Below are 25,473 nucleotides of genomic sequence, written 5' to 3' on the forward strand. Positions count from 1 at the left end.
AGATGAACTGATGGGAAAAGATTCCATTCAGGTTGAGTCTATAACATGCATTCCTTCACACTAGAAAATAGATTTAACAATTTCTAAAAACAAACAACAAATACATATATGCATCATGAACATTTAAAAACTAACCCAAAATGACAAGCAAACAGTTTTTAAAAATTTGCAAGGCAAGACACCACATCCATCCCAATCTCCCATAATTCCACCCTGTTTATTGACACACACTCACAAACAGAATATTCCTGAACACTCCAGCATCAGAACACAGTGCATGATAGTCAATCAGTATCAAAAACACACAACATGGCCCACAACAAGCTTGGCCCGCAAAATCACCAACATGATTTGCATAGGAAAGTATTTAGCACACTTTTGAACAAAAAAAATACAGACATTAATACTTAGTTTTTTTTGCAGTGGCTGGTTTTCATTTGATGCATTTTTTTTAAACAATCAACCTTTTTTTGGACATTTCATAATTACTGTTATTACCCCCCAAAAAATATTTTTAGGATATTGATAAATGCTTAAGAAATTACAGAAAAGTTAGAAATAATAGTTAAGATAAGACAAGCAATAAAAGCACAAATGGATGGATGGTTTTTGTAATCCATTACAAGCACAATCACTGGATCACCCTCATTGATCTGAGGTTAGTGGCATTCAACAGGTACGTCTACATATTCTAATATTCCAGTCATAAACAGTCCTGTACTGTCAAACTACTCACATACAGCATGCCGTCAGAACTAGCTGTGTAAAAATAAATGCCTCTTCAGTGTCAACGTTCATCTCATGCATGAACACAAACACACTCACATCTGAAGAGTCAACGCATTCAACACTCTTTGTCCCAGCACATAAAATAATGATCATTCTACGTTTGACTTACTTCCCAACAGTGTTCATCACGGGCGAATCACACAAAAACTGTCAAGGGAGAATTTTTTACCCCAAATCCAAAAGAAAAAATACCTGAAATTCTGAGAAAATAAATTATATTTTTCTCAAAAAAATTGAGCTTGTTTTTGTTTTGTTTTTTATCCCCAAAGTATTATTAATATTTACTATAATGGAAAACAAATATTACATATTATTATGATGAGGATATTATTTGTTGTGCTGACTTCAGTTAATGATTAAATTATAGATTAAATTGTCATAAATCTTAATAGGCTTTACTATATGCATTAGAAATTCTATATTTATTATAATAATTATCAATATAATTATATATAAAATAACTAAATATTTTAAGTCTTGTCAAATGATAAATGACGATTAATCGCATCCAAAATATATTTTTTTTTTGCATAATGTGTGTGCATACTGTGTGTGTATTTATTAGGCAAGTATATTTCAGAAAAATATGTTGTTTATACATTATATTATTTTATAATATAAATTATATGAATGAGAATGAATTATACCCATAAATATAGAGACGTTTAAATATTATTAAAATATATACTGTATGTATATATATTTAGAATTTAATTTGAACACACACACATACATACACATATATATGTTCATTATATGTTCACGTATACACGTATACATGTTCATTTTAATACATAAAATAATAATTATATATATTTAAAGACATTCTAATTCTAATTCAGTTTTTCTTCTGATTTTGGGGTGAAATGTTTCTTGACTTTTTCATGATTCACCCTTATAAGCTTATTCTTGGTAGAACAGGATTAGCCTCAAACAAATTCATTTTTATTAAAATTATGGGAACATAAAAAAAGTAGTTCAAATCATTACTCGATGCATTTGTGCAGTTATAGAACCAGATCCATTGGATAAACCATAAACTGATTTCCAGTTTCCTGGAATGAAGTGAAATACTGAACCTTTTCTTTTGCATTAGTCTGTGTAACTAGCGGTTAGCGGTGTTAGCGTGATTCTGCTGTAAAACAGACGGGAACACACAAACACAAACCCAAAACCAACTAAACCAAGAGAGTTTTTTTGACTGAACAAACTTCCTAGAATTCTTCACATTCTCCCGTGGAGGTAAAATCCTCTTCCTGTGCTTCTGACACAGTGTTTGTGGCGTCCCAAGAGTTTGGTCACTTAAAGTGCGTATCCTGTCCCAGCTCACAGTGTTAGGGACAGAAAGAGAGGGACGGCGAGCGCGTGTCGGGTCAGGACGGGTCAGGTCGACGTCACGGGCCGCAGTAACTCCAGCTGGGATTCCAGAGTAACTCGCTCCCGATGCACAACCTTATGAAGAAGACAAAGAAACAAAGCTGTGATGATCTGAGAAAAGCAGAGCTGACTCGATTCAATTAAACTCGACTTCATTTCACGATCTCCTTCAGGCCTGTATGATATCCTCCGCTCTTTCACAGTCAAAAACCTCAAGCCAAAACAGAAGTGATCTGACCGCTATGTGGTTGTTTTGAGTGGTTGCAAATCTCAAACATGAGCAATATTACAAGCGTTGCTTGGTTTAGCACTAATATAAGCTGATCCTCATTTGACAAATGTTTTGAGCACACAGACATCTGTTATATGAGGAATGCCACTGACTGCTGGTCAGAATGACCTGAGGTCACGACCTTCAGATGACATCAAACAAAAGGATGAAAGCGGCTGGTCTGACACTCACTGATGTTTCTGGAACATTTACTGCTACTTGTCCTCATTTGTCATTAAATGCCAGTATATCACGTATCTTCTGGAACAATCCAGACAGACAAAGACACGCATTCGGATCTGACACCCATCAGGAGCGTCTTCTCAAATATCTGCACTCGTCTGACTGCTTTTTGAAATATATGACAGATTCTTGTTGTATCAGTGAATCTGATACTCCATACATGGTGTTATTGCTCACCAGACTTTGTGCATTTCCACTAAGAAAATTAGAGGAAATATATTGGATATTCTATTGTGCATGCTCATTTTTCCTGTTTTTACATTTATATTACGCACCATGTAGAGCTCACTTAAAAAGTTCATATTTAAAACACTAATAATTGAATAACATCGTTAAACGTAATATTTAGCAAATCTCAAAATCGAAATTTTTCAGACTGTAAATGATCATTTACTGAGGACTTTGGAACATTTAAAACAACTCATTTAGTGATTTAATTTTTATTTATTTTGAAAAAGAAAAAAAAAGGACTGAATTTAATACAAATGAGTGCATCTTTAACAACAATTACATCTTACAATCCAAATACAATACAATCCAATCTCTCTCATGAAATTAATCTACACCTTCATGCATTCGCAAAAATCCTATATTTTTGTTGCACACTTTAGTTTCACTAGACGACTGATTATATATAAATATATTTTGTCATTTATATTTAAATCATGTTTAACCCCTTAAAGAAAAGCAAACTTTGATAAAATAAAGGTGCTTAATTAAATTTCAAAACTTAAAAATAAAATTTTTATATCTACTATACGTTTTTACATTTATATTTAGTTATTTACAGTATGCTGAGTAAATAAAAAAAAAAAAAAAAAAAAAAAAAATTTGAAAAATTTGAATGAAAGAAGAATGTTCTCAAAACTAGGTTTAAAGGTCCTTGCACACCGAGTGCGAAGGTTTTGTGCGTTTCTTTTTCTTTCTTTCTTATTTTTTTTGTGTTTGTCAAGCACAGAAAGCTTGCACACAGAATCTGATGTATTAATAATGATAAAAAAATAAAAAAATTCTTCCAGCAGTGAGGATGATTTTGTTGTCCTCTCTCTTCTTAAAAAGGAAATTTTAGCTCCATCCAATCCTGAGATTGCTTAGAGAGGAAGGAGAGTTTCATCTTAATTGCCAAAACACCTCTTCAAATTGCTATTGATACGATAAACACAGTAAACTGAACCGGTTCAATTTTGTTATGATGGACGAAAGTTTAAGAGACAGTGTGTTAATGTGATTGACACATCATGTTGTATTTATTTTTTAACGTATGAATATTTCGGACGAGAGTTTTGGACTAGGACCTAAAGACTAGAAAACAAACCCTTTTTGTGATGTGAGAGTCGTAACACAGAATACAGTGGTTCACAGGTTAACAGTTCCCAGCATGCAGTGCAACCTGATCTGCAGCACTCTAGCGTCTTTCGCTTTTCATTTCCCTAACTCTCTCTTTCTGTTCTCATTGTCGGTGGTAAAATGCATTTCCAAGCACATTCTGATGCTCACGAGAAACATCTCAGCCTCATTTAAAACACAACAGCTGCTGCAGGATGCACTATTTTAAAGAAGACAACTGCTCGAACCGGAGTCCAACCTTGCATTTTCAGAAAGCCAGCATGTGTGTGTGTGTTCGTTGAGCGGATCTCTGAATGATTTGAGGACTGTAACTCTAGACCATCTCCAGTCACTCAATAATTCTTCAGGCAAACACTAGCTGCCTGTGTTTATATATAAGAGCGGCATGCGTCCAATACCAGACTAGAAGAGATATTTGATCCGCTCTGGCTAGAGGTGTCGGAAATAGTATGTGCTGCCCATCTAGAAAAACTAACCATATGTGAACAGACAGCTTTAACCTCCAGATCCGATCACATGAGACTGCTAAAATTTTAGGCATCAATGGAGGCCATTTATTTATTAATGTCTTGGCTTCTTGGAATAGCCATGTGTAAGAGTAGAAAAAATAAAGGGATATAAATAAAATCTGTCATCCTCTGCACCCTCATGTCAAGCCGTATGACTTCCTTTCGTCCATGGAATGCAAAGGAAGGTGAGAAATGATGACAGAATGTAAATGTTTTGAGTGCACTGTAAGTATAAATGGGCACCTTTAGCTGTTGCTGTAGTTCACTGTTGAGACGTGTCAGGACTGCGTTGGTTTCTCGGTTCTTCCTTATGGCCATCTGGATCTCTCTCTTCTGCTTGGGTGGAGGCCTGGAACACAAGAGCGGATAACCATCATCACCTGTGTATGCATGTGTAGATGAGCTTTCAATGGTGTTCAATTCATGACCCCACTTGTTTAGCATTTAAAAATCACTGATTCATGCTGTTTGTTCTTTAATGTGTTGTGTAAGAGGGCTGTTTATTGATTTTAAGATTTAAATGTAGTTTTAATGTTTCTTAAATATATTATATCATATTGTTAATACATTTTGTTATTAGTATTATGAATATTGCATCTTTATTTTTTTTTAAATTAAGTATTTCCCTGTTTTTTTATATACAAATAATATTTAAGATATAATATATTATTGTCAATATTTATTTTAAATACTGGCATTCTTGTATATTTCAATATTTCATATTATAAATGTAATACATTATTTATTTTTATATTTACATATTTGCTTATTTTTTTATTTTATTTTTATAATTAATATTTAAGCTATAGCATGCTTTTTGGTAAACAGTTACTGTAAACAGTGCTATTCTTGCATATTTAATTATTTTATACCTATTAAATACATTTTATATTATTATTATTAATATTGGATATTTGTATATCTTTAAGCAAATATATGTTATTTGCGATAGTTACTGAAAACACTGTCATTCTCATATTGATTTTATATTATAGATTCAATACACATTAGATTATTATCACTTATTTATATTATTATCTAATCTAGAATACGTTCTTATAAACAGTTGCTGTAAATATTTCCATTCCCCTATATAATATTTTATATTCAACACATTTGAAATTGCATTTTCTGCAATTGCATTTGCTTAACTCTAAGTCATGCAAGTCATCTTTATAGCTATAATATGCTATTGTAAACACTGCCATTAAAAATAAAAATACAAATAAATACAAATATATGGACCTCTGTGTAGATTTGGTCAATGTTGCAGCAGAACAGGGCGTGGCTAATGGGGGCGTGGCACTCTGACTTTCAGGGTGGAGCTTTCTTCGCACTGGCTTCTGAGGGGTGTGGCCTTGATGTCTCAGTGTAGAATCCTAAGAAAAGGTTTAAAAGAAAATCATCAAACACACAATCCCTAAATGATGAGGCTGAGCATCCATGAGAGGTGGGCTTCTTTTAAAGGGACTCAGATGAGGTGCTGGGAGCATGTTAATGGCACATACCGATTTGGGAGGCGCCAGGTCCTCTGTGCTCAGACCTCCTCTCACGCTGCTCTCCTGCTGTAGGAAGAGGAGGAGTTTGAGATCAGAAAGCCTTCAATGTTAGTTTTCCAAAGCAATTTATAACATTAACCAAGACATCGACACATTTGTGAGGATCTTTCATCATGAGGGCCTTCAATAATTCCTCATTTTCTATCTACACTACTGTTCAAAAGGATTTTTTTTTTTTATTCCCATCAAGGCTGGATTTATCTGATCATAATGGCATGAAATATTATAATTCAAAATAACTGTTTTCTATTTGAATATATGTTAAAATGTAATTTATTCCTGTGATGAAAGCTGAATTTTCAAGGATTGCACATAATGCACATAGAAGTAACTAAGTGTTCCCTATGACATTTTTGTGGTCATTTCTTGTTTATACATCCCTGTTTTACACAAGCATGTAATCAGAACATTTAAATTTGAGGTTTTAACTGAAGCGTATTAATCCACATACTTCCTTAAAGGACAGGTCACCCAGAAATGGACATTCTGTCATTATTTAATCATAAAAAAATAAAAAAAAACATTCTGAAGAATGTTGGTAAGCAAGTAAACAGCTGCTGGTCCCCATTGACTTGTACAGATAAAAAATACAGTGGAAGTCAATGGGGACTTCAGTTAAACACATACTTCTGTGTTTAACTGAAGAAAGAAACTCATACAGGTTTGGAACAACTTACGGCAAGTAAATGATGACAGAATGTGCATTTTTGGCTGAACTACCCCTTTAAGTCTGCATTTTCCCTTAGTCGTATCTTTCCTAAAGCCACAATTTCTAAGTCTCTCTCACAGAGGAAGTGGGCAAAGAAAAAGAGATGTAGAAGAGAAGGCCACATTAAATTCTTCCCTCACTCTTTAAAGTGAATTACACAGCTCTCTCTCTCTCTCAATGCTGCACCGTGTGCATTCATGGACCACTGAAGGCATAACATCCGTCTTGACATTCTCATTGAACACTCTCCAGCTTACAACATCCCACTTACGCTGCTGTATTTCACACAGATGTGACTACTGTTCATTTAACCATGCGTGACTGGAACGCTATCGTACTCTGACGGTGTTGTGCAAACATTCAATCACTTCGTGAAAAATGCAATGCGTTGGTTAAAAAGCGCCTGTCGTCCGGGGCTGTGGTCGATGTGGCACAGGGAATCTGTTCTTTATGGCACAATGAAAAGTAATAGCAGAAACAGGCCGATTGTGAGGCTATAAATTTGTCTGAAAAGTCATAAAGCGGTTTGATTTGCTGCGGCACGCAACACGTTATTTCACTCAGCCAGCCGTACCCTCGGGAAAATACGCAAGAGTTACAAGCGTAATTCAGCCGCGTGAAGGTAACGGTGCCCATCGTCGCATATAAAACTCAGAAGGACTATTACATGGCAAAGGAGCATTAAATAAAAACAAGTGTTTCTTCGAACAGTACAAAACTTTGGAAAAATGTGACCTGCCTAGCATAACTGTGAGAGAAAAATAGGAAAAATTAAGTTTGGTTGGGGTCACATAGTCTAAACCTGTCAGTTAAAGCTGTTAATTTACAATAGTGCCACTTGTTGTTTGTATAATGTAGTGAGAATAATACAACAAAACATAGAGGTTTAATTTGCATGCAGAATTAATTCGATTAAGTGAATGCAGAGAGTATAGTATATATAGTCATTCAATAAAACAAATAAAAGCTCCAAAGTTGAAAAGCACATAGCGTTACAAAAACTATAATATTATAATTATATGTAGTTAAAGTTAGAAAAAAAAATGCAATATTTTTATTACATCAAACAAAATGTAATAAAATAAAATATTATATAATAAAATAAAATTTAGTTATTTGTTCCTAGAACAACATTTCTGTCAAATCGGCACAGTCCTAACCCTGACCCTACAGGACAGAAATAATAATAGCCTGATGTTACTGAAACATTTTACTACCCCAAACTCTAAAATCTGATTGGCAGATGGGAATATTACTACAGAATTACTGATTCAGGAACTACGGTACAACCCCAATTCCAGAAAAGCTGGGACGTTTTCTGAAATGCTAAATGCTGAAATAAAAAAATTCCAATGTTGTCACTGATCAACTTAGTTGTACATTTTTGATGGTTACAACACACTCCAAAAACGCTGGGAGAGAGGCATGTTTACCACAGTGTCACATCACCTTTCATTTTAATCATTTGGGAATTAAGGATACTAATTGTTAAAGTTGTGCAAGCAAAAGTTTGTCTAGTCTCGCCTGATACAAGACTTCAGCTGCTCATCAATCTGTAGTCGTTCTTCTTTTCATGATGGGCCATACATTTTCAATAGGAGACAGATCTGATGTCCAGTCAGTCACATTCACTCTGCCTAGTAAGCAGGCACTGATGGCAGTATATATCTCTGTACACTCCCAGTTTATGTCAATGGTTCCCTCACACATGTGGTAGTCCCATGTCCTTTGCACTGATGCGCCTCTGTACAATGTCAGGTTTGCTTTTGGATATATCGCTGGTTCAAGTCTGTATGGTTCCTTTGGTCTCTGTGACTGAGAATTTGATGTCTGGATTTCCCAATAACAAACTGAAATGTGGACTTATCTGACCAGAGCACACATTTTTTATGTATTTTGGACTATTGAAGATGAACTCTGGCCCAGTCATAGAATCACTGTATAGAATTGATGCATAGCTTTCTTCTAGAGTAACAGAGTTTCACGTTGCATTTCTTGATGCAGCAGCACACTGTGTTCAGTGACAGCAGTTTTCTGAAGTACTCCTGAGCCCATGTGGTTATATTTAACACCGCAGCCTGATGATTTCTTATGCAATGCAACCAAATTTTTACAAAACGTCTGGACTTGTTGTAATACAACCAGTACATCCAATTTAAATAAATGATTCAATTATAATAAAGTGTTTCTGTAACGACAGGGGCTCAAACAAATCATGATTATCACAATATAATACTGAATACTACATTAATATGCCCTCTGATCCATCACAAGGGAGATGATGACGATGATGATAATAGCGTGAGAGGATGTGATTTCAGGTCAATCACAAATCTCTTGGTTCCCGCTCAGAAACATCTCAGCTCTGAGTTTAATTAAGCTTGAGCTCATCCCCTGAAGAAAACGGAGAGATCTGAGATGTAAACGAGCGGAGAGTAAGTGATGGAGGATGTTTTTTTGAGACTGTGTTTCCATGACATGTGCCCTGAGCTCGGGATGAAACTCAGTAATGAACACCTCAGGGTTCGGCTGCTGTGTTGTCATTATTCAACAAGGGACGTGAAAATAAAAAAAAACAAAATAAAACCCCCGAGATATAATTAATCACAGAATGTCAGTCTGGTCCAAAAATAAAGTGTTAAGTGTCATCGTTATGACTGAGAAGTAAAATCAGATGTTAGGTGAAGTCCTGCAGGTAGATCATGCGTGTCAGAACTTGCCAGATATGAAGGAACACATGTCTCAGCAAACACAGATGCTGGATTTATTATGGCAACGATTCATAATTGATTCCAATAAATATAAATAGAAAACATACAGAAAATTAAAGGCCAAATCTTTTCAAAAACAAGTTTTTGATTTATAAACATTCTATATTACTTACTTTAATAATAATAATAATATCATTATTAATAATGCTATTATTATTATAATGTAATAAATTAAAATAATAATTTTACTATTATTCTCTCACAGTCTTAGATTTATTTGAATAACTACAAGAAAATACAAAAATAAATAATTAAATACAAATCTTGAACTTTCAAAAGTCCAAAATATTTTTTTTTTATTGTTTTAATAAAACAAATGTTATTATTTATGAAACATGTATTACTATAATCTCACAATCTTGGATTATTTTAAAATATAAAAAATCAAGGTAAAACAATTCCAAAAACAAGTCCATTATTATTTATTTAATTTTATGAAATGTTTTTATTCAATACTCCTACACTATAAATAAATAAATGAATAATACATAAATAAATAAATAACCTATTAGTTTCTCACAGTCTTGGATGCATTTAAATAAGTATAAAAGCATACATAAATATGAACATAAAACATAAAAATATTATCATCATAATTATTATAAAATGAAATATATTCAGTTACTCTTATTCTCTTGTATTGTGTTTAGAATTGAATGAAGTATCAATACCAAATCAATTATTGAGACATTGGAGATTTATTTGAGATTAAAGAACCTATCTCTAATGTCTTTAAAAAGCAGTCTAGAAAGGCGACTTGATTTTAGAAACGCACTTGTGCGATCGCACCTGATTAAGACACTGTTTCTCTGTTCAATAATGTCCTCATGAAACTCATAACTCATACGACTATGACAAATGAATTTCGCACAGCGAACACATTCCCTCTCACCAGTAGTCAAAAGTTAAAAGCACAAAGGGGCAAAAAGGCCATGTAGATGAAGGAAAGCTTGTGGTACGAGAGGGTTAAATGGGCTCAGCTGAGTTATGAGTATTTGATCAGACCAGAATCCCTTCATATAGAGTCTATGGTCAAATCTTCATATCTTCTGTAAGTATTAGCTTTCATAGACAGGGCTTGAGCACAGATATATGCAGGTGCCTGGGCTGTCAAAACAGTGTGTGTGTGATGTAAGCTGAGGTAAGAACGGCCCGCAGCGGTGAGCGCATGAGCTTGTGATGAGAGTGTGTGTGTGTGTGTGTGTTCACTGGGCTCCTGCGGCTTTATACTCTTATTAAACTGTGGGAAACTGCCGTCTCTCCCCAGCCTGCAGCCACAGAAACATGAGAACACACACATCATGGAGAGTTACACGGCTGGAGAGCTGCAGACACGTTCACACACGCCAAAAAGAGGAAGTTCAGTCTCTTCAAAGAGGATACATAATTAATAACCGAGAGATAAGGGATGACAGACAGCAGGAAGAGTGTGTGCACAATTTCAATGAGCCTAACCTTATTAAACTGGTTGATTGGAGTCTCTTTATTTTATTATAATTTTTTTTTTTTTTTTACAAAAACTGTGAATTACATATATATTTTTGGACATTAATAATTGCAATTATATGGTTAAGACCCTGCATGTACTTTTATAAATGAAATAAATAACCTAATAACACTGATTGAGCCATATATATAAAAATCGGCATTTATTGTCTGAATTTCCTAGAAAAATGTAATGATTGTGTAATGTAATGAACATTTTTGGTACGAATATATGTACCGTTACAGCCTAATATATATACAGTATATACATTTAAAAATTATTTCAAATCAATCATAGCTCTCTCACAATCTTTGATTTATTTAATAAATATTTTAATAATTAAATATAAAATTATTACAAAACAAAAAAATAATTTAAATGTTATAAATTCAAATCAATTCAAAAGACCTCATTATTACTGTACACAATTCATTTATTTAAAAAATTGTGTAAAATATGTATTATTGCAATATTTATTCAAAACAATCATAATTCTCTCATAATCTTGGATTTATTTTAATCAATACAAAATACTTACAAAAATCTAAAGTACAAAACTAATACAAATCTAAATGAAATGTTAAAAATAGAGTTAATTAAAATGTCCTAATTCTTAATGTATAAAGCCAATTTATCATAAAATTACATTTTACAAGTCCATTTATTACAAAATTAAGTTCTGCCCTACATTATTCCAGATGGATTTTCTGTTTCAGTTTGGAAAAGTCACATCAGAAGTTGCATTCGGTTGATACAATGCTAGTTTAGAAATCCCACATCTGATAATAAATTGAGTGTGTTTTTTTAGGCCTTACTTTTAAGTAGGATCGATGTGAACATCTACTCACCTCCTCACTAAATTTGCTGAAATCTGCAAAGTTTGGCTGCTGAACGGCCTTCTGGGAACTCTTCTCTGAGCCAGGGAGGAAGCTGAAGATCTGAGACATTGAATTAAGACACAAGTTATTATACAACACAGTAAAAGAAGAGTAAAGTACCAAAACCATTAACCATTGCATGAAACACACCTACAATCTGATTGGATGAGCCATATTTGAAACCATAGAAACTGCGCATCAGTTACATTCAATATTACTGATCATCTTTGACCAGTCACAAACCAGCATAAGGTCAAGTTGGGCTCTGGCAGATGAAAACAGGTCAAATAGCTAATGACAAGCTAGAAAAAGCAGCTGACCGCAGGCATCACGAAACACTGTAAAAGAGCAGATGCTGAGCGGTTCACCTGTGTAGCTGGGGGTCGTGGAGGTAGAGCTGGAGGACGAGGCAACCATCCACTTTTAGCACCTGAGAGAAGACAAGATGTTCAGAAAGCTTCCCAGTCACTCTAAAACTGCTACTACTAGTAAGACTGATTACAAACCTTCAGCACAACAAGATTCATTAACAATTCAACACTATAAAATACTTTGCATCTGTTATGCACTGCAATAATAATAATTTCTTTTACGCAATTTGTTTACTAAAATATTACAAGTACATACAATTGAGAAGTAATCACACACTACATCAGCAAAATAAACAAATAAATACATAAATTAACAAATTATATATATATATATATATATATATATATATATTTTTTTTTTTTTTTTTTTTTTTTACTTTTATTCAGCAAGGTTGCATTCAGTGACAGTAGATCAGAAGTGACTGTAAAGATATTTATAATGTAAAAAGATTTTTCTATTTTAAATAAAATGCATTTCATTTGAACTTTCCATTTATCAAAGAATCCTTAAAAAAAGTGTCAAGGTTTCCACAGAAATATTTAGCATATTTGAATGATTTCTGAAGGATCATGTGACACTGAAGGCTGGAGAAATGATACTGAAAATTCAGCTTTGCATCACAGGAATAAGTTATATTTTAAAATATATTAAAACAGAAAACAGTTATTACAAATATTTCACAGTATTCCTGTTTTTACTGTGTTTTTGACCAAATACTGTAAATGTAGTTCAATGCACTAACAATCAAGCCAAGGCCATTTTTATAATTGTTTGCCTGCCATGAAACTGATGAGAATTCAGCAATAGATATCAGTGCAAAATTGATCAAAGGATATTTTATTCTTTTAAACATTTCTATGGTTTAGACTAGACGCCGAATGTGTTTATGTATAGTAACACACCTTTCAAACTTAAGAAAACCCTCAATAATAATGTCCTTTAAATTAAAACTAACTAAGGGGTTTACTTAACTTGCATGGTTTTTCCACAACTGGGACCAGAATTTTTATTGAAACCGGACAAGGCGCAACCACAAAGATCATTTGTTTTCCGATCAAATACACATCTTATCAAAGCTCTTTTCAAAAATTGGTATGGTAGCTTATTATTCTTACTTTATGAACTTGCGGCTTCATACATTTTAAGAATAAACTTTCAATATTTTCTCAGAGAATCCGGTTACAGCAGCAGTCAAAGTATCCACACATGCGCCAATACGACTCTAGAACAGCCAATACCGCATTGAAAATCAAGTCAAATATTTACTTAAAATGAATGTAATAAATGTAAGATATTTCAATGTCTGTGCTTTGTATTCTCAGCATATGAAAGTCTGTTTGTGTTAACGGTTAAATACTCCAGGAATGTTGGGATGGGCGAGAACCTTGAGCGCTCTGTTGGAAGAGCTTGTTGAGGTCGAGAGAGGAGGCGCGGGAGTGAGTCTTCTGGGGTCGAGGAGGAGGAGTGGGGGGCTCCTCCACCTTCTTCATGGCATCGTCTATGGAGGTGCTGGAATATGACCTGTGGGGAAAACACACATACAGACCTCTTTTACACTGTATACCAAGAAATAAATAGCAATATGTTGTTTTTCCCGGGTTGAGTGAGGGATTTAGATAATACTTTAATATACAATACTATAGTATTTGTATGGTACTTTAGGTACTTCAAAAAACTCCATTGTACTTTTCTGTTTTTAAAGTTATAAACTGTAGTACAGAAACTTTAAAAGATGCTAATCCATGCAGCCGTTATTTCTGTTTCCTTGCGTACAAAAAGTATTCTCGTATCTTCATAAAATTACAGTTGAACCCTTGATGTGACATGGGTAATTTTACCAATCTCTTGCTATGTTTCTGGACCTTGATCATGGTAATTGCATTGCTGTCTATGAGAGAGTCAGAGAGCGCTCAGAATGCATCAATAATATCTTCATTTCTGTTCTGAAGATGAACGACGGTCTTACGGGTTTGAAACGACAAGAGGGTGAGTAATTAACCACAGAATTTATATTTTGGGGTGAACTAACCCTTTAACTAGTAGTTCATAAAATACATCAACTACTGTTTCAAAGTTTAAGGCTAGTATATTTGTTATGTTTTTGAAAGAACTGTCTTATGCTCATCAAGGCTGCATTTATTTGATCAAAATACAGTAAAAACTGTAAAATTGTGACACATCATTACAATTTAAAAGAACTTTTATTTAAACATATTTCAGTTTTTTTCTTTTTATTCCTGTGATGCAAAGCTGAATTTTTAGCATCATTACTCCAGTTTTCAGTGTCAGTAATCATCCAAAAATCAATCTTTTGCTCAAATTTGATGTGTCTGTGTTGAATAAAAGTATGAATTTATAAATAAAAAATAAATAACTGTGTAGCAGTAGAGAGAGTTTAAAAAGGTTTTACCTGGGCCGTGTTCTTGACTTCATGTTTGCATCCAGCTCTTGTGGAGAATCTGTAAAACACTGTATGCTATTAAACAGTTACAGATTAAAAGTATTATTTCAGCAATAAAACTGAACAAACTCCTTATGTAATTTATAAGCCAAACAAAGGCATTGTACTTTACTTACTGAGAACACCCCACATCTTTTATTTACCTGTCATCTACAAGAGAACAAAGCCACAACCTGAAGCTTTAAGCCTAAACTGCTCTCTCTAGCCAAAAGATTCCACTTCTCAACAGAAACACTCGATACTATCCAAACAACAGCATCTGAAACAGGCCTAGAACACCTCAAACGGGCCTCTGTCTTCTATCCCATCATGCACCGGGGCATTGACAAAAACTCAGTATCGACTTGGATTCTCTTTTCTACCAACCCTGGGTGAAAAATCATTTCATAAGAACCATATTGGAAGCAATGTTGCATTAAAAACTGAAGTAATAAAGCGGCAGATTATTTGTGAACGCCCTGGGATCTGGGCACTGTAATAAATATGAGCTGTTATTGGATCAGAGCATAGCTGCATGAAATATTAGAACAAAAGGTCAGCGCTGTGGATATAACGGGCTTTGTGTCCACACCCAGAGGCGCTGAGAGGTTTTACTTCATAACATCGCACCCGTCACGAGAGAAAATAACAAACAGGCCTGTGCTAGGATGATACACTGGATAAATGTGACTTCAACCTGATCTGAGCTGATTTGTAAAGAGACAGCGGTGACTGGTCAGTTTTTAATCATGATTAATCTTATCATGGGTCACTTAAAGAGACAAGTCATCCAGAAATGAGAAATTGTGTCATCATTTATTCATGTTGTGGCAAATACGGATGGCTTTCTTCTGTGGGACACAAAAGTAGATGTTTTGCAGATTGGTCATGCTGTCCTTTACAATACAGAGAGTGGCATTTGTCATTCACACTTTCATGTATTCAAAATACTGTGTAATGTTAGTTACATGAGACACAAAAAACAATGTTTCTGATTGATTTTATACCATGCAAATAAATGTTAGTCTGTTTTTTTACATTAAACTGCCTCATTCTTGTATCAGAAGACCTGAAATCTATTGCACGTGGGCTACTTTTATGAGACTTTTATAGTGCATTTTTTATTTTTTGAACTAGACAGCATGTATTCACTTGCACTTATATGGAAAAGAGCAGCTGGAACTTTCTGCTACACATCTCTCTTTGCGTTACACAAAAGAAAAGTCATACAGGTTGAACAAAATAAGAGTAAGTTAATGACCACAGAATTTTCATTGTTTCCTGAACACAGACAGTAAAGCACAGGTAAATTAGAGGCTTTGGGTTATTTGGTGTGGGTCAGGGGCGTATGCTTGGCCCGCTGCGCCTGAGGACATTGACTCACCTGGTTTTAAAGTGCTGACACGCTGTATTGGCTTTTCGTGCGGGTCTGGAATTCTCTTTGGGCTGAATTCTTCTGACACAGCAATAAAAACACAATAAGAACAGTGTAATAGGACATATACGTAAGACCATCAATAAGTTTACAGGTTTTCCTTTTCCTTTTTTTAGTTCAAGTGTGGAAGAGTGGCCCCAAAAATATCTGCACACTGAAGACACTAAACAAATCTATTATTGCATTAAAACATAAAATATCAAAGCTAGTGCAGTTTATTTTAAAGCACAAATGCACTTACTTAGAAAATCCCTTAATGTTTTGACACTTAGTACAGACACTGCATTTTAAATTTTGTAGGTGTTGTAATTCTTCTTTAGACATTTTTAAGTGTGCAAATACTTTTGAGCCACTGTATAAAAAGCATTAGCTATATTTTTTATGTAATCATGTTTATGCTTATTGACATCTGTCTCTAAAGTCATTACCCGGTTTCCTGCTTTCATCTCTCGTGTCCTGTTTAGCGGTCACACCTGGTCTAGAGGTCATCTGCAGGTCAACAGAACCCATTTCCTGTTTGGGAAAATGAAAAGCCAGAATAAAATGACTGATATGAGGACATTTAGAGGTTCACTCAGATATAAGGGCTGGACTAGATGGATTTTTGATTACTGAGATCTCATATGAGACTCATTAGCACCCTCTGCCTTCAGACAAACATACATTTTCAGAGAAAATTGCACATGAATAAATCTCTCTCTCTCTCTATCTATATGTGCATATTTTTTAACAACCAGGGACTGTTATTAATATCAAAAGCTAAATGAATGAATGAATGAATGAATAAATAAACCACAATAAACTAGCTATTTCATAGTTAACTAAAACAACAACAAAAATGTCAGTTACTGGTCAGTAATTTGGGGTCAATCATTTTTTTTTCTTTCTTCTTTTTAAATAAAATCAATACTTTTATTCAGCAAGGATGTGTTAAATTGATTAAAAAAAAGTGATAGTAAAGAAAATATATTATTAGAATATATATTATTATATTTTTTTATATATTTTGAATAAATGCAGTTCTTTTTAAACTTTTATTCATCAAATATATTAGACAGCAGAACTGTTTCCAACACTCATAATAAATCAGAATATTAGAATGATTTCTAAATGATCATGTGATAGACTGGATGTTACATGTGACACTGAAGGCTGGAGTAATGATGCTGAAAATTCAGCTTTGCATCACAGGAATAATTTTCTTTTAAAAGTATATTCAAATATATTTTAAGTTGTAATAATATTTCACAATATTTCATTTTTTTCTGTATTTTTGATCAAATAAATGCAGGCTTGATGAGCAGAAGAAACATTAAAAATAGTAATGTTTCCAAACTTTTGGTCTGTACTGTATATATATATATATATATATATATATATATATATATATATATATATATATATATATATATATATATATGTATATGTATATATATTAGGGGTGTAACGATTCACAAAATTCACGGTTCGGTTCGATACGATACACTGATGTCACGGTTCGGTTCGGTTCGGTTCGATACGTTTTAGATACAGCAAAATGTAAAAACATCTCAACTTTTCAGAATGCCGCAAGCGCACCGCGGGTCATGTGACAAGAACCAACCAATCAGCTTCATCCTTTCCCGTAACAACGTTGAGAGCTCAGCCAAGATGAAGGAACAGCTGATCATAGTTGTATATGGATTGCAATTTTGAAATAAATTTAGTAGTAGAGCTACTGCAAGCGATTTTTAGAGCTGCAAATCCATTTATCCTTCGCTGAAATTTCCGCGTCTCATGGAGAGAGCACGTCATTGTTGCTTAGCAAAGACAGACGCCTCATGAGCGCTTCTGCCCGAGCGCTTTGGAAAGGAGGAGAAAGACGCGCCTAGCGTTTTTAGGCACGATATGTGAACGGCCCCTAAGGTGCTCGCTCACTCAGCACGCGCTGAAGGCTCGTTGCAAAATGTCGAATGCATTTAACAGACCAGAAATATAAGATCCTAAAATAACCAACAGGTCTGGTGTTTGGGTTGGATTCCCTGTAAGCTATAGTGTCTAAATGCTGCAGGGATAGTTTGCTGCGTGCATGTTTCTCCTTTTTTTTCGTCTTTTCCCAGATAGTACTGACGCATATATCCCAGATATTCCCGCTGGTGTTTTTTTTTTTTTTTTTGTATTCCCGCTGGTGTACCCTGTCATGTTGCAGATGCGACATACCGTTGTTTTTTTATCCACCACTCTCTTGCCATCACCATTATAGCTTAAAGGGAATCCAAAGTGCACCCAAACACCAGACCTGTTGGTTATTGGAGGATCTTCTCATTTCTAGTCTGTTAAACGCACTGGCTATTTTGCAACGAGCCTTCAGCGCGTACTGAGTGAGCGAGCGCCTGCTGAGTAGCCTAACATAAACATATAAGATGGTGTTTTTTTCTTCTTCGGGAGTGTCAGGGGCGTTGCCTGTTACGTTGTTTGGGTTATTGGGCTACCTTGTTGAACGCATATCATTATATTTCTCTCTCTCTTTTTTTTTTTTTTTTCAAATATAATTAAATACTCCAACGAACCGTTCGGTATACATAATGCGTACCGCGTACCGAACCGAAAGCGTCGTACCGAACGGTTCAATACGAATACGCGTATCGTTACACCCCTAATATATATATATATATATATGTATATATATATATATATATATATATATATATATATATATATATATATATATATATATATATATATATATATATATGTATTTATTTCAGTGGCAGCTAATGGAAATAAAATGTTTAAGTTTAAATACTAAAATAAAAATCTAAAACTGAAATAAAATAAATATAAATATAAATATATATAAAAAAAAATATTACTTATTTTATTTTATAATGTTACTTATTTTCAACCATTACTGTGCAACTGTTCTTGTTATATTTTTTGATGCTTTGGCAAGTTTGTGTGCAGATCATTATGCCAGTAAAACATTTTAATATGAGAGAGAATGAGAGTCAAAAAGGACAGAACTAAATGTACAGAACATTGAAATCTTGGCATCAATGTTAAATGAAGATCTTCTTACGAGCTGATTGGCTCCGGGCATCGTATGGTCATCAAAAACAATAAGCGGTTCAGTCGCCTGGAAAGCAAACCCATTTGGAGCTCAGTTCAAACTTGTCTATCTGAATTTTCTCATAATTGCAGAACATGACACTGAATAAGAAATACTAGACAGTTTAAAAACAAGACATCATTAAATGCTTCATTTTTTGCGAGTTTTAGATCTCATACCTCAGATGGTGGCGCTGTAACCACACCTGTTTCCATGAAGCCGGGTCTCAGCGTGGCGGGGAGTGTTTCAGGAATAAGGTAACCATTTTTCCGTGCCACGATCAGATGGAAGGCAGTGCAGAACTCTGGGAAAGTGAGAGCACCATCCTTGTCGACGTCGCTCAGCTCCCTAAAGGACATCAAACAAGACTGTTTGAATACAAAGAGACTAAGTTCACCATACGTTAAAGAGGAATTGAGGCTTTATGTTCACCATATATGAGACAGCTCTGGAATCGGAAGCTTCGACTTGGTGAAGAAGTTTTTTGCAACAGTTCCTGAAAGCATAACCAATGCAAACTTCAAAAGTGTCCACATGAAGTCATAAATCTAACAGTATGAGATGATCTCAGACGGATCTCTCTTACCCATGATGAGAGCGTTGAGGTCAGGCTGGAGACTCCTGAACTGGTTGGTGTAGTATTCTCGCTGCTCCTCGGTGATCCTCCAGGGGTCGTCAGAGTAATCCATCTCCGCTCGCTCCACCAGCCGCTCCACAGACGCAACCTGAATCAGAAAAACAACTGAAAAGCCTGCAGACGAAAATATTTTCCAATTACATATGCCTTTCACTGATTTCAAGGAAACAGCAGGCTCTTGTTGATCAGCCAATAATGAAAAAAGAGCTTCTGAATGCTTTTTATTTAAAACAAGTTGAAGTGGGAATGTACTTATCAAAAGTTACGTGCAGCCTTGGATGGTGGAATGCAATGAATGATAATTTAAGCTCAACATTTCATAAGATTTATTTTTATTGTTTATTTATTTTTAAATACAGGTATTTTTCTTCTTACTATTAAACGTAATACACAATATATTACAATATATAGGTAAGGCTTTTGTAAGTTTATTTGATAAGGAAATTTAAGATTAAAAATACACACATAGTATATACCTGTAATAAAGTCATGTGAAAAAGTTTGGACACCCTAATGAATTCCATGGTTTTCCATGTCAGGACATAATACAAAAAATTATCTGGTTCTTGGCAATAAAACCTCAGATGAACAATAACTCATGACATATTGCACTGTGCCATTATTTATTTAAAAAAAAAATAAAGCTAGAATGGAAAAACCATTTGTGACAAAGTTAGGAGACCTTTACTATTAACACAGGAATTAAGAGGGGAAGTAATGGTCATGCTCTGCTAATCAAACGCCTCTGATTTACTGATCATCGGCAAGTTTGAGCACCTCTACAAATGCAGAAGTTTTAGCAGTTTGCTGCTCTGGAGCCTTCGGGTGTGTGTGTTAACACAATGTCAAGGAGGTAAGACATCAGCAATGATCTTAAAGTGACACAGACATTTCGAAACAATCCATTATTCTAAAGTGAGGAAGATTATTCACAAGTGGAAGAAATTCAAGACAGACATCAATTCTCCCAGAATGGACTTCTCAGCAAATTCACTCCAAGATCAGACTATGTAACGCTCAGAAAAATGGCAGACAACCCAAGAACATGTGAAGTGATAAAGTTAATGACTTTGAGAAAAATTTGCAAAAAAGAATGGCAGCAGTGTTTAGGTTTTCAAAGTTGCATCTAAACAAACCATAAGACTTCTAGAACAATGACCTTTGAACAGATGAGACCAAGGTGAAGAAGTTTGGCCATTTGGTAAAAACCTAAAGAGCATTTCAGCACAAACACCTCATACTAAAAGTCACACATGCTGGTGGAGGGCTGATGATTTTGTAACCACAGGATCTGGGAACCTCACAGTCATTGAGCCGAACATGAACTCCTCTGTATCCCAATGTATTCTAGAGTCAAATGTGACGGCGTCCGTCCGACAGCTAAAGCTTGGCCGATATTGGGTCATGCAACAGGACAACGATCCCAAGAACACCAGCAAATCTACAACACAGCAGCTGAAAAGAATCAAGGGGTTACAGTCAAAGTCCAGAGCTCGTCCTGACTGAAATGCTGTGGCCAGAGCGGTGCAGAAACTTGAATATAATCTGGAGCAATGTTGTAAAGAAGACTGGGATGAAATTCCTCCAGAACGATGGAGGGACTGATTAAGTCATACAGAAAATGATTCATTCAAGTTAGTGCAGCTAAAAGTGGATCTACAGGCAATTCAATCATAGAGTGTCCTAACTTTGTCACACTTGGTTTTTCCATTTTTGCTCAATTTTTGTTAATTAAATAATAAAACTGTGTGATGTGTAATGTGAGGTTTTATTTTCCAAATTGTAAGACCTGCCAAAGACCAGATCATTTATATATATACCGCACATTACTGTAGCTTACAAACACTATATAATTCATATTTATTATTCAATTTATTACTTTTAACACTTCACCAAGCATTGTGAAATTAGGAAATGCTTGACAAAGGTTACAAGATACAGTATCATATTGGACTTTTTCTCTTCCCTTCATATTGTTTTGATGTTTTATGCTCATGTCTGTAATCATTTTGTATGCAATTTACCAAATATACCTAATAAGCAAGTCTAACAAAACATAGGGCCTGGTGTGTATGTGCCCTGATTTGTTATTACTGATATTCTAACCCAAAAAACACTTTTAAAAAGCAGTGTCATGACCTAAATCCTGATTTCGAGCCCTGATGTGTTTCCTCATTTCCTGTAAGACTGACACCCAGATTTCTATCTGATCGTGCAATCAGATGCAAAAACGAGGCGGTGTGAGGAAATGCTCACGCGTGTGATGACCGGCTGCTCCGACTGCACTTTGAGGGAGTAATGACTGGGAGAGGAGTTTTCCTGAGGAATGCTGGGACGACCCGCCACTTTACCATCATACACTGTGAACGACAATAAGAGAGAGAGTGAACATTTCAAGGTGAAGACAGCTGACAGCATATACTGTAGCGTTTCATTACTGGGATCACTGCTTTTGGCATCTAAACAGTTCGCAGCACTGTAAATGACACACTGATGCAGATGACAGCATTAAACACTATCAGCAGATGCCTGTGACATAAAAGACACACTTTCAGACTCAACTTAAACCGAAGAAGAAGAAGAGTAAAAGTTTTCAGCCTGGACTTAATGGAATAATAAATGTAAAGTACTGAACGAGCATCAATTATTCAGGATGAGGTCCGTGATGGCCATGATCTTTGATATAACTGCAATCAGAAAGAATAAAAGAGGCCTGACTGGGGTTTGATCTCATGAGCGTGTTTTACATCTGAAGCCCTTCCAGAGCATCATTTCTTTTATGAGTAGATTCTGAAGTATTAATGGTCCCTGCTGACTAATGAAGAAAGCCGTGCCGCATTCAATAACACTGACGTTTCTCTGTTCACGGCCGGATTTAACAATGAGATAAAAGCTCTTTCACAACGCTGAATATCAGCACAGTATACATTCCTCACTGGGAGAATCTACACTTAATATTCATAATCACTGGCTTTAGTTGAGATTAATAAAAAATGGTATGTTTGAACACGACCCTGTGTTAATAATAAACATAATTGGATGCATGGATGGATGAATAGACACATGGACGGACGGACAGACAGATATATGGATAGATGGATAGGATAACTTACAGTATTTTTAATATCATTTGTATATATGTAAAATGTACACAGTTAATCTCTATTGAGTTCATATGCACTGCTTCCTACTGTACTGAAGGGGGCGCTATTGTATATGTGAAAATACTGTCCTCATAGCAGTCGCATAATTTGCATGAATTTATGATTCTGCATTTACTGCCAATATTTTCTATATACTAGATATTAAACGCTAACCTTGTCATTTTTTGGGGCGTGTACAAGAAGCAGTATTTCTGCTTTCTGACAAGTGCATGATAAAGTAAGTCGAAGTGCATGATTGCTTCACACTTCAGCTTCTTTTGACATTTTAGAGTGCAACGTGTCAAAGGGGACAAGCAGCAATAAATGAAGCACACTAGCATACATTATTACATTAAACGTGGTTAAATATCCATGCTCAAGGCATTTTCCTACCTCTGTGTGTGTGTATGTGTGTGTGTGTGTGTGTGTGTGTCTGTGTGTTGCTGTCTGTGGATAAACTGAAGGTCTTGTGAGTCAACAGGTGTGTGATTAGACGAGCGTGATATTGATACGCCACAGGAGAGCAGCAATTAGCCAACTGCTTTCTGTGGGCAGACAGCAGCTCAAGGCTGAGCGCTCACACACACACACACACACACACACACAGCTGTCTGACAGCATAGGTATCGAGCGACATCTACGCTCACAGTGTGTGAAACACAGCGGCTGTGTGATGTGTTCTCGTGTTATCTAATAACAGCATGACTCTGTGTGTGTGAATGTGGAAATATCTCCTTTCATATTCCCATAGGAATTGCTGGAAAAAGAAAAACTCGTTTGATGCATCATTTAAGAAGAGGTTTCGTCTTCTGTTTTAATTATCTGAATATTTACTATGCAAATGATCATCCGAGTCCAAATATTTATTCTCCACAAGGCAAAAGGATCTAAAAAACTCTCTAAAGGTAGAGTCCAGTATATGATTGCGTCACAAAAGTCTTGTAATTCATTTTATTTCCAGCAGGCAAAACATTGCATATAATAAAAAAAATAAAACAAAAAACCTTGATCATGGGGTTAGCATAGCAAATTAAAATGGCTCTAAAATTAACTTTTAGAGCCATTACATTATATTTTCCAAAGAAATCATATTTAGCGATTATTGTTCAAAAGTTTGGGGCCGGTGAGATTTTTACATGTTTTTGAATGTAGTCTCTTCTGCTCACCAAGGCTGCACTTATTTGGTTAAAAATACAATTAAAAACAGTAATATTGTGAAATAGTATTACAATATTAAATAACTGTTTTTTATTTGAATATATTTTAAAATGTAATTTATTTCTATGATGAAAAGCTGAATTTTCAGCATCATTACTCCTGTCTTCAGTGTCACATGATCCTTCAGAAATCATTCTTATATTCTGATTCAGTATATATTTTTTAAAGAAATTAAAACTTTAAATTATTCAGCAAGGATGCATTAAAACAGAAAAAGGTATCCTTTTTTTATATATATATTTTAAAATGTATTAATTTATTTATTTCCATCCGAACATTTTCCTGTTTAGGTTCATTTGACTGGTCTCTGTGAATGCAGAATGACTGACAGAGACTCTCACCCAATAGCGTGTCTGTTCCGTTTCTCTGTGCAGCATATGGATAGCTGCGATAGGCTGATGGTGAGCGGGGCGGGGAGATGCCAGGTGACCGTGGTGGAGACCACGCCTCCTGTCAGATACAAGTGTGAAACATATTCATTATAATCATCATTAATTACAGGAACAGTATCAAGCTAGTGTTGCACGTCATCGCTGATAACCTGACCTGTTTGTCCATGCTGGTGTCAGGGTGTCTGAGGACAGCTCTGTCTGCAGGGGGATGAGGGGCGGAGCCTGGAAGCGAGCCCAGGATGTGAGCCTGAATCTCATTGGTCGAGGGGTGATTGGGGTAACGCATCTCATGCTCGTTCGTTATCCCGATGAACACAGGAAGAGGAAGTTCTGTAGAGAAGGGGGAATGACACTATGTTCATAACAGTGTACTACTCATCCTATTTTCTGTGTACAGTGGTGTAAAAGAAGATCCACCTGGATTTCACTTTTAAAAAATATATATATTATTAATGATTTATATTTTATTACATTTATTTTTACTTTATTTTGTTTGTTTATTTTTAAATTTTATTAAATTATGACAACTTTTAAGATTGTAAAAAATTATTTTATAAATTGATTACTTCAGATTTTATTTTTTATATTTTTTTATTTTATTTTTTACGATCAAAGTGATTTTGTGGAAAACTTCGTACGCTTCTCAAAATATTTTTTTGAATTTTGTGGTTATTTTTATAATTATGATACCACATTTACCATATTATGTGTGACGCTAGATGTATAATAATGATTCATGACAGTGGGGAAAACTCTTATCAAATTCTGATACACAACTTTTCATCAAGATATTAATTAATAATTAATAG

At 34.9% G+C, this 25,473-nt stretch overlaps 1 protein-coding gene across 3 annotated transcripts in view; it reads right to left on the minus strand.

Annotated features, from left to right (window-relative positions):
• Positions 1-1,518: 1,518 nt before the first annotated feature.
• Positions 1,519-25,473, minus strand: part of reps2 (RALBP1 associated Eps domain containing 2) — a 38,122-nt gene continuing 14,167 nt past the window's right edge. The window contains exons 3-19 of one of the 3 annotated variants that reach the window (XM_026199616.1): positions 24,819-24,994; positions 24,614-24,722; positions 22,168-22,271; positions 19,861-19,999; positions 19,707-19,770; positions 19,454-19,622; positions 19,245-19,301; positions 16,615-16,699; positions 16,136-16,207; positions 14,722-14,770; positions 13,696-13,832; positions 12,308-12,369; positions 11,910-11,999; positions 6,045-6,098; positions 5,782-5,915; positions 4,780-4,885; positions 1,519-2,241 (exon numbers count right to left, since the gene is read on the minus strand). In XM_026199616.1, coding sequence (XP_026055401.1) covers positions 2,173-2,241; positions 4,780-4,885; positions 5,782-5,915; positions 6,045-6,098; positions 11,910-11,999; positions 12,308-12,369; positions 13,696-13,832; positions 14,722-14,770; positions 16,136-16,207; positions 16,615-16,699; positions 19,245-19,301; positions 19,454-19,622; positions 19,707-19,770; positions 19,861-19,999; positions 22,168-22,271; positions 24,614-24,722; positions 24,819-24,994 — 1,676 coding nt within the window. In that variant the 3' untranslated portion in view covers positions 1,519-2,172. Of the gene's footprint in view, positions 2,242-4,779; positions 4,886-5,781; positions 5,916-6,044; positions 6,102-11,909; positions 12,000-12,307; positions 12,370-13,695; positions 13,833-14,721; positions 14,771-16,135; positions 16,208-16,614; positions 16,700-19,244; positions 19,302-19,453; positions 19,623-19,706; positions 19,771-19,860; positions 20,000-22,167; positions 22,272-24,613; positions 24,723-24,818; positions 24,995-25,473 lie in introns of all 3 variants that reach the window. The other 2 variants (XM_026199614.1, XM_026199615.1) reach the window with 2 other exon arrangements.

Source organism: Carassius auratus, chromosome 23 (assembly GCF_003368295.1).
Source record: "Carassius auratus strain Wakin chromosome 23, ASM336829v1, whole genome shotgun sequence".
Lineage (NCBI taxonomy): Eukaryota > Metazoa > Chordata > Actinopteri > Cypriniformes > Cyprinidae > Carassius > Carassius auratus.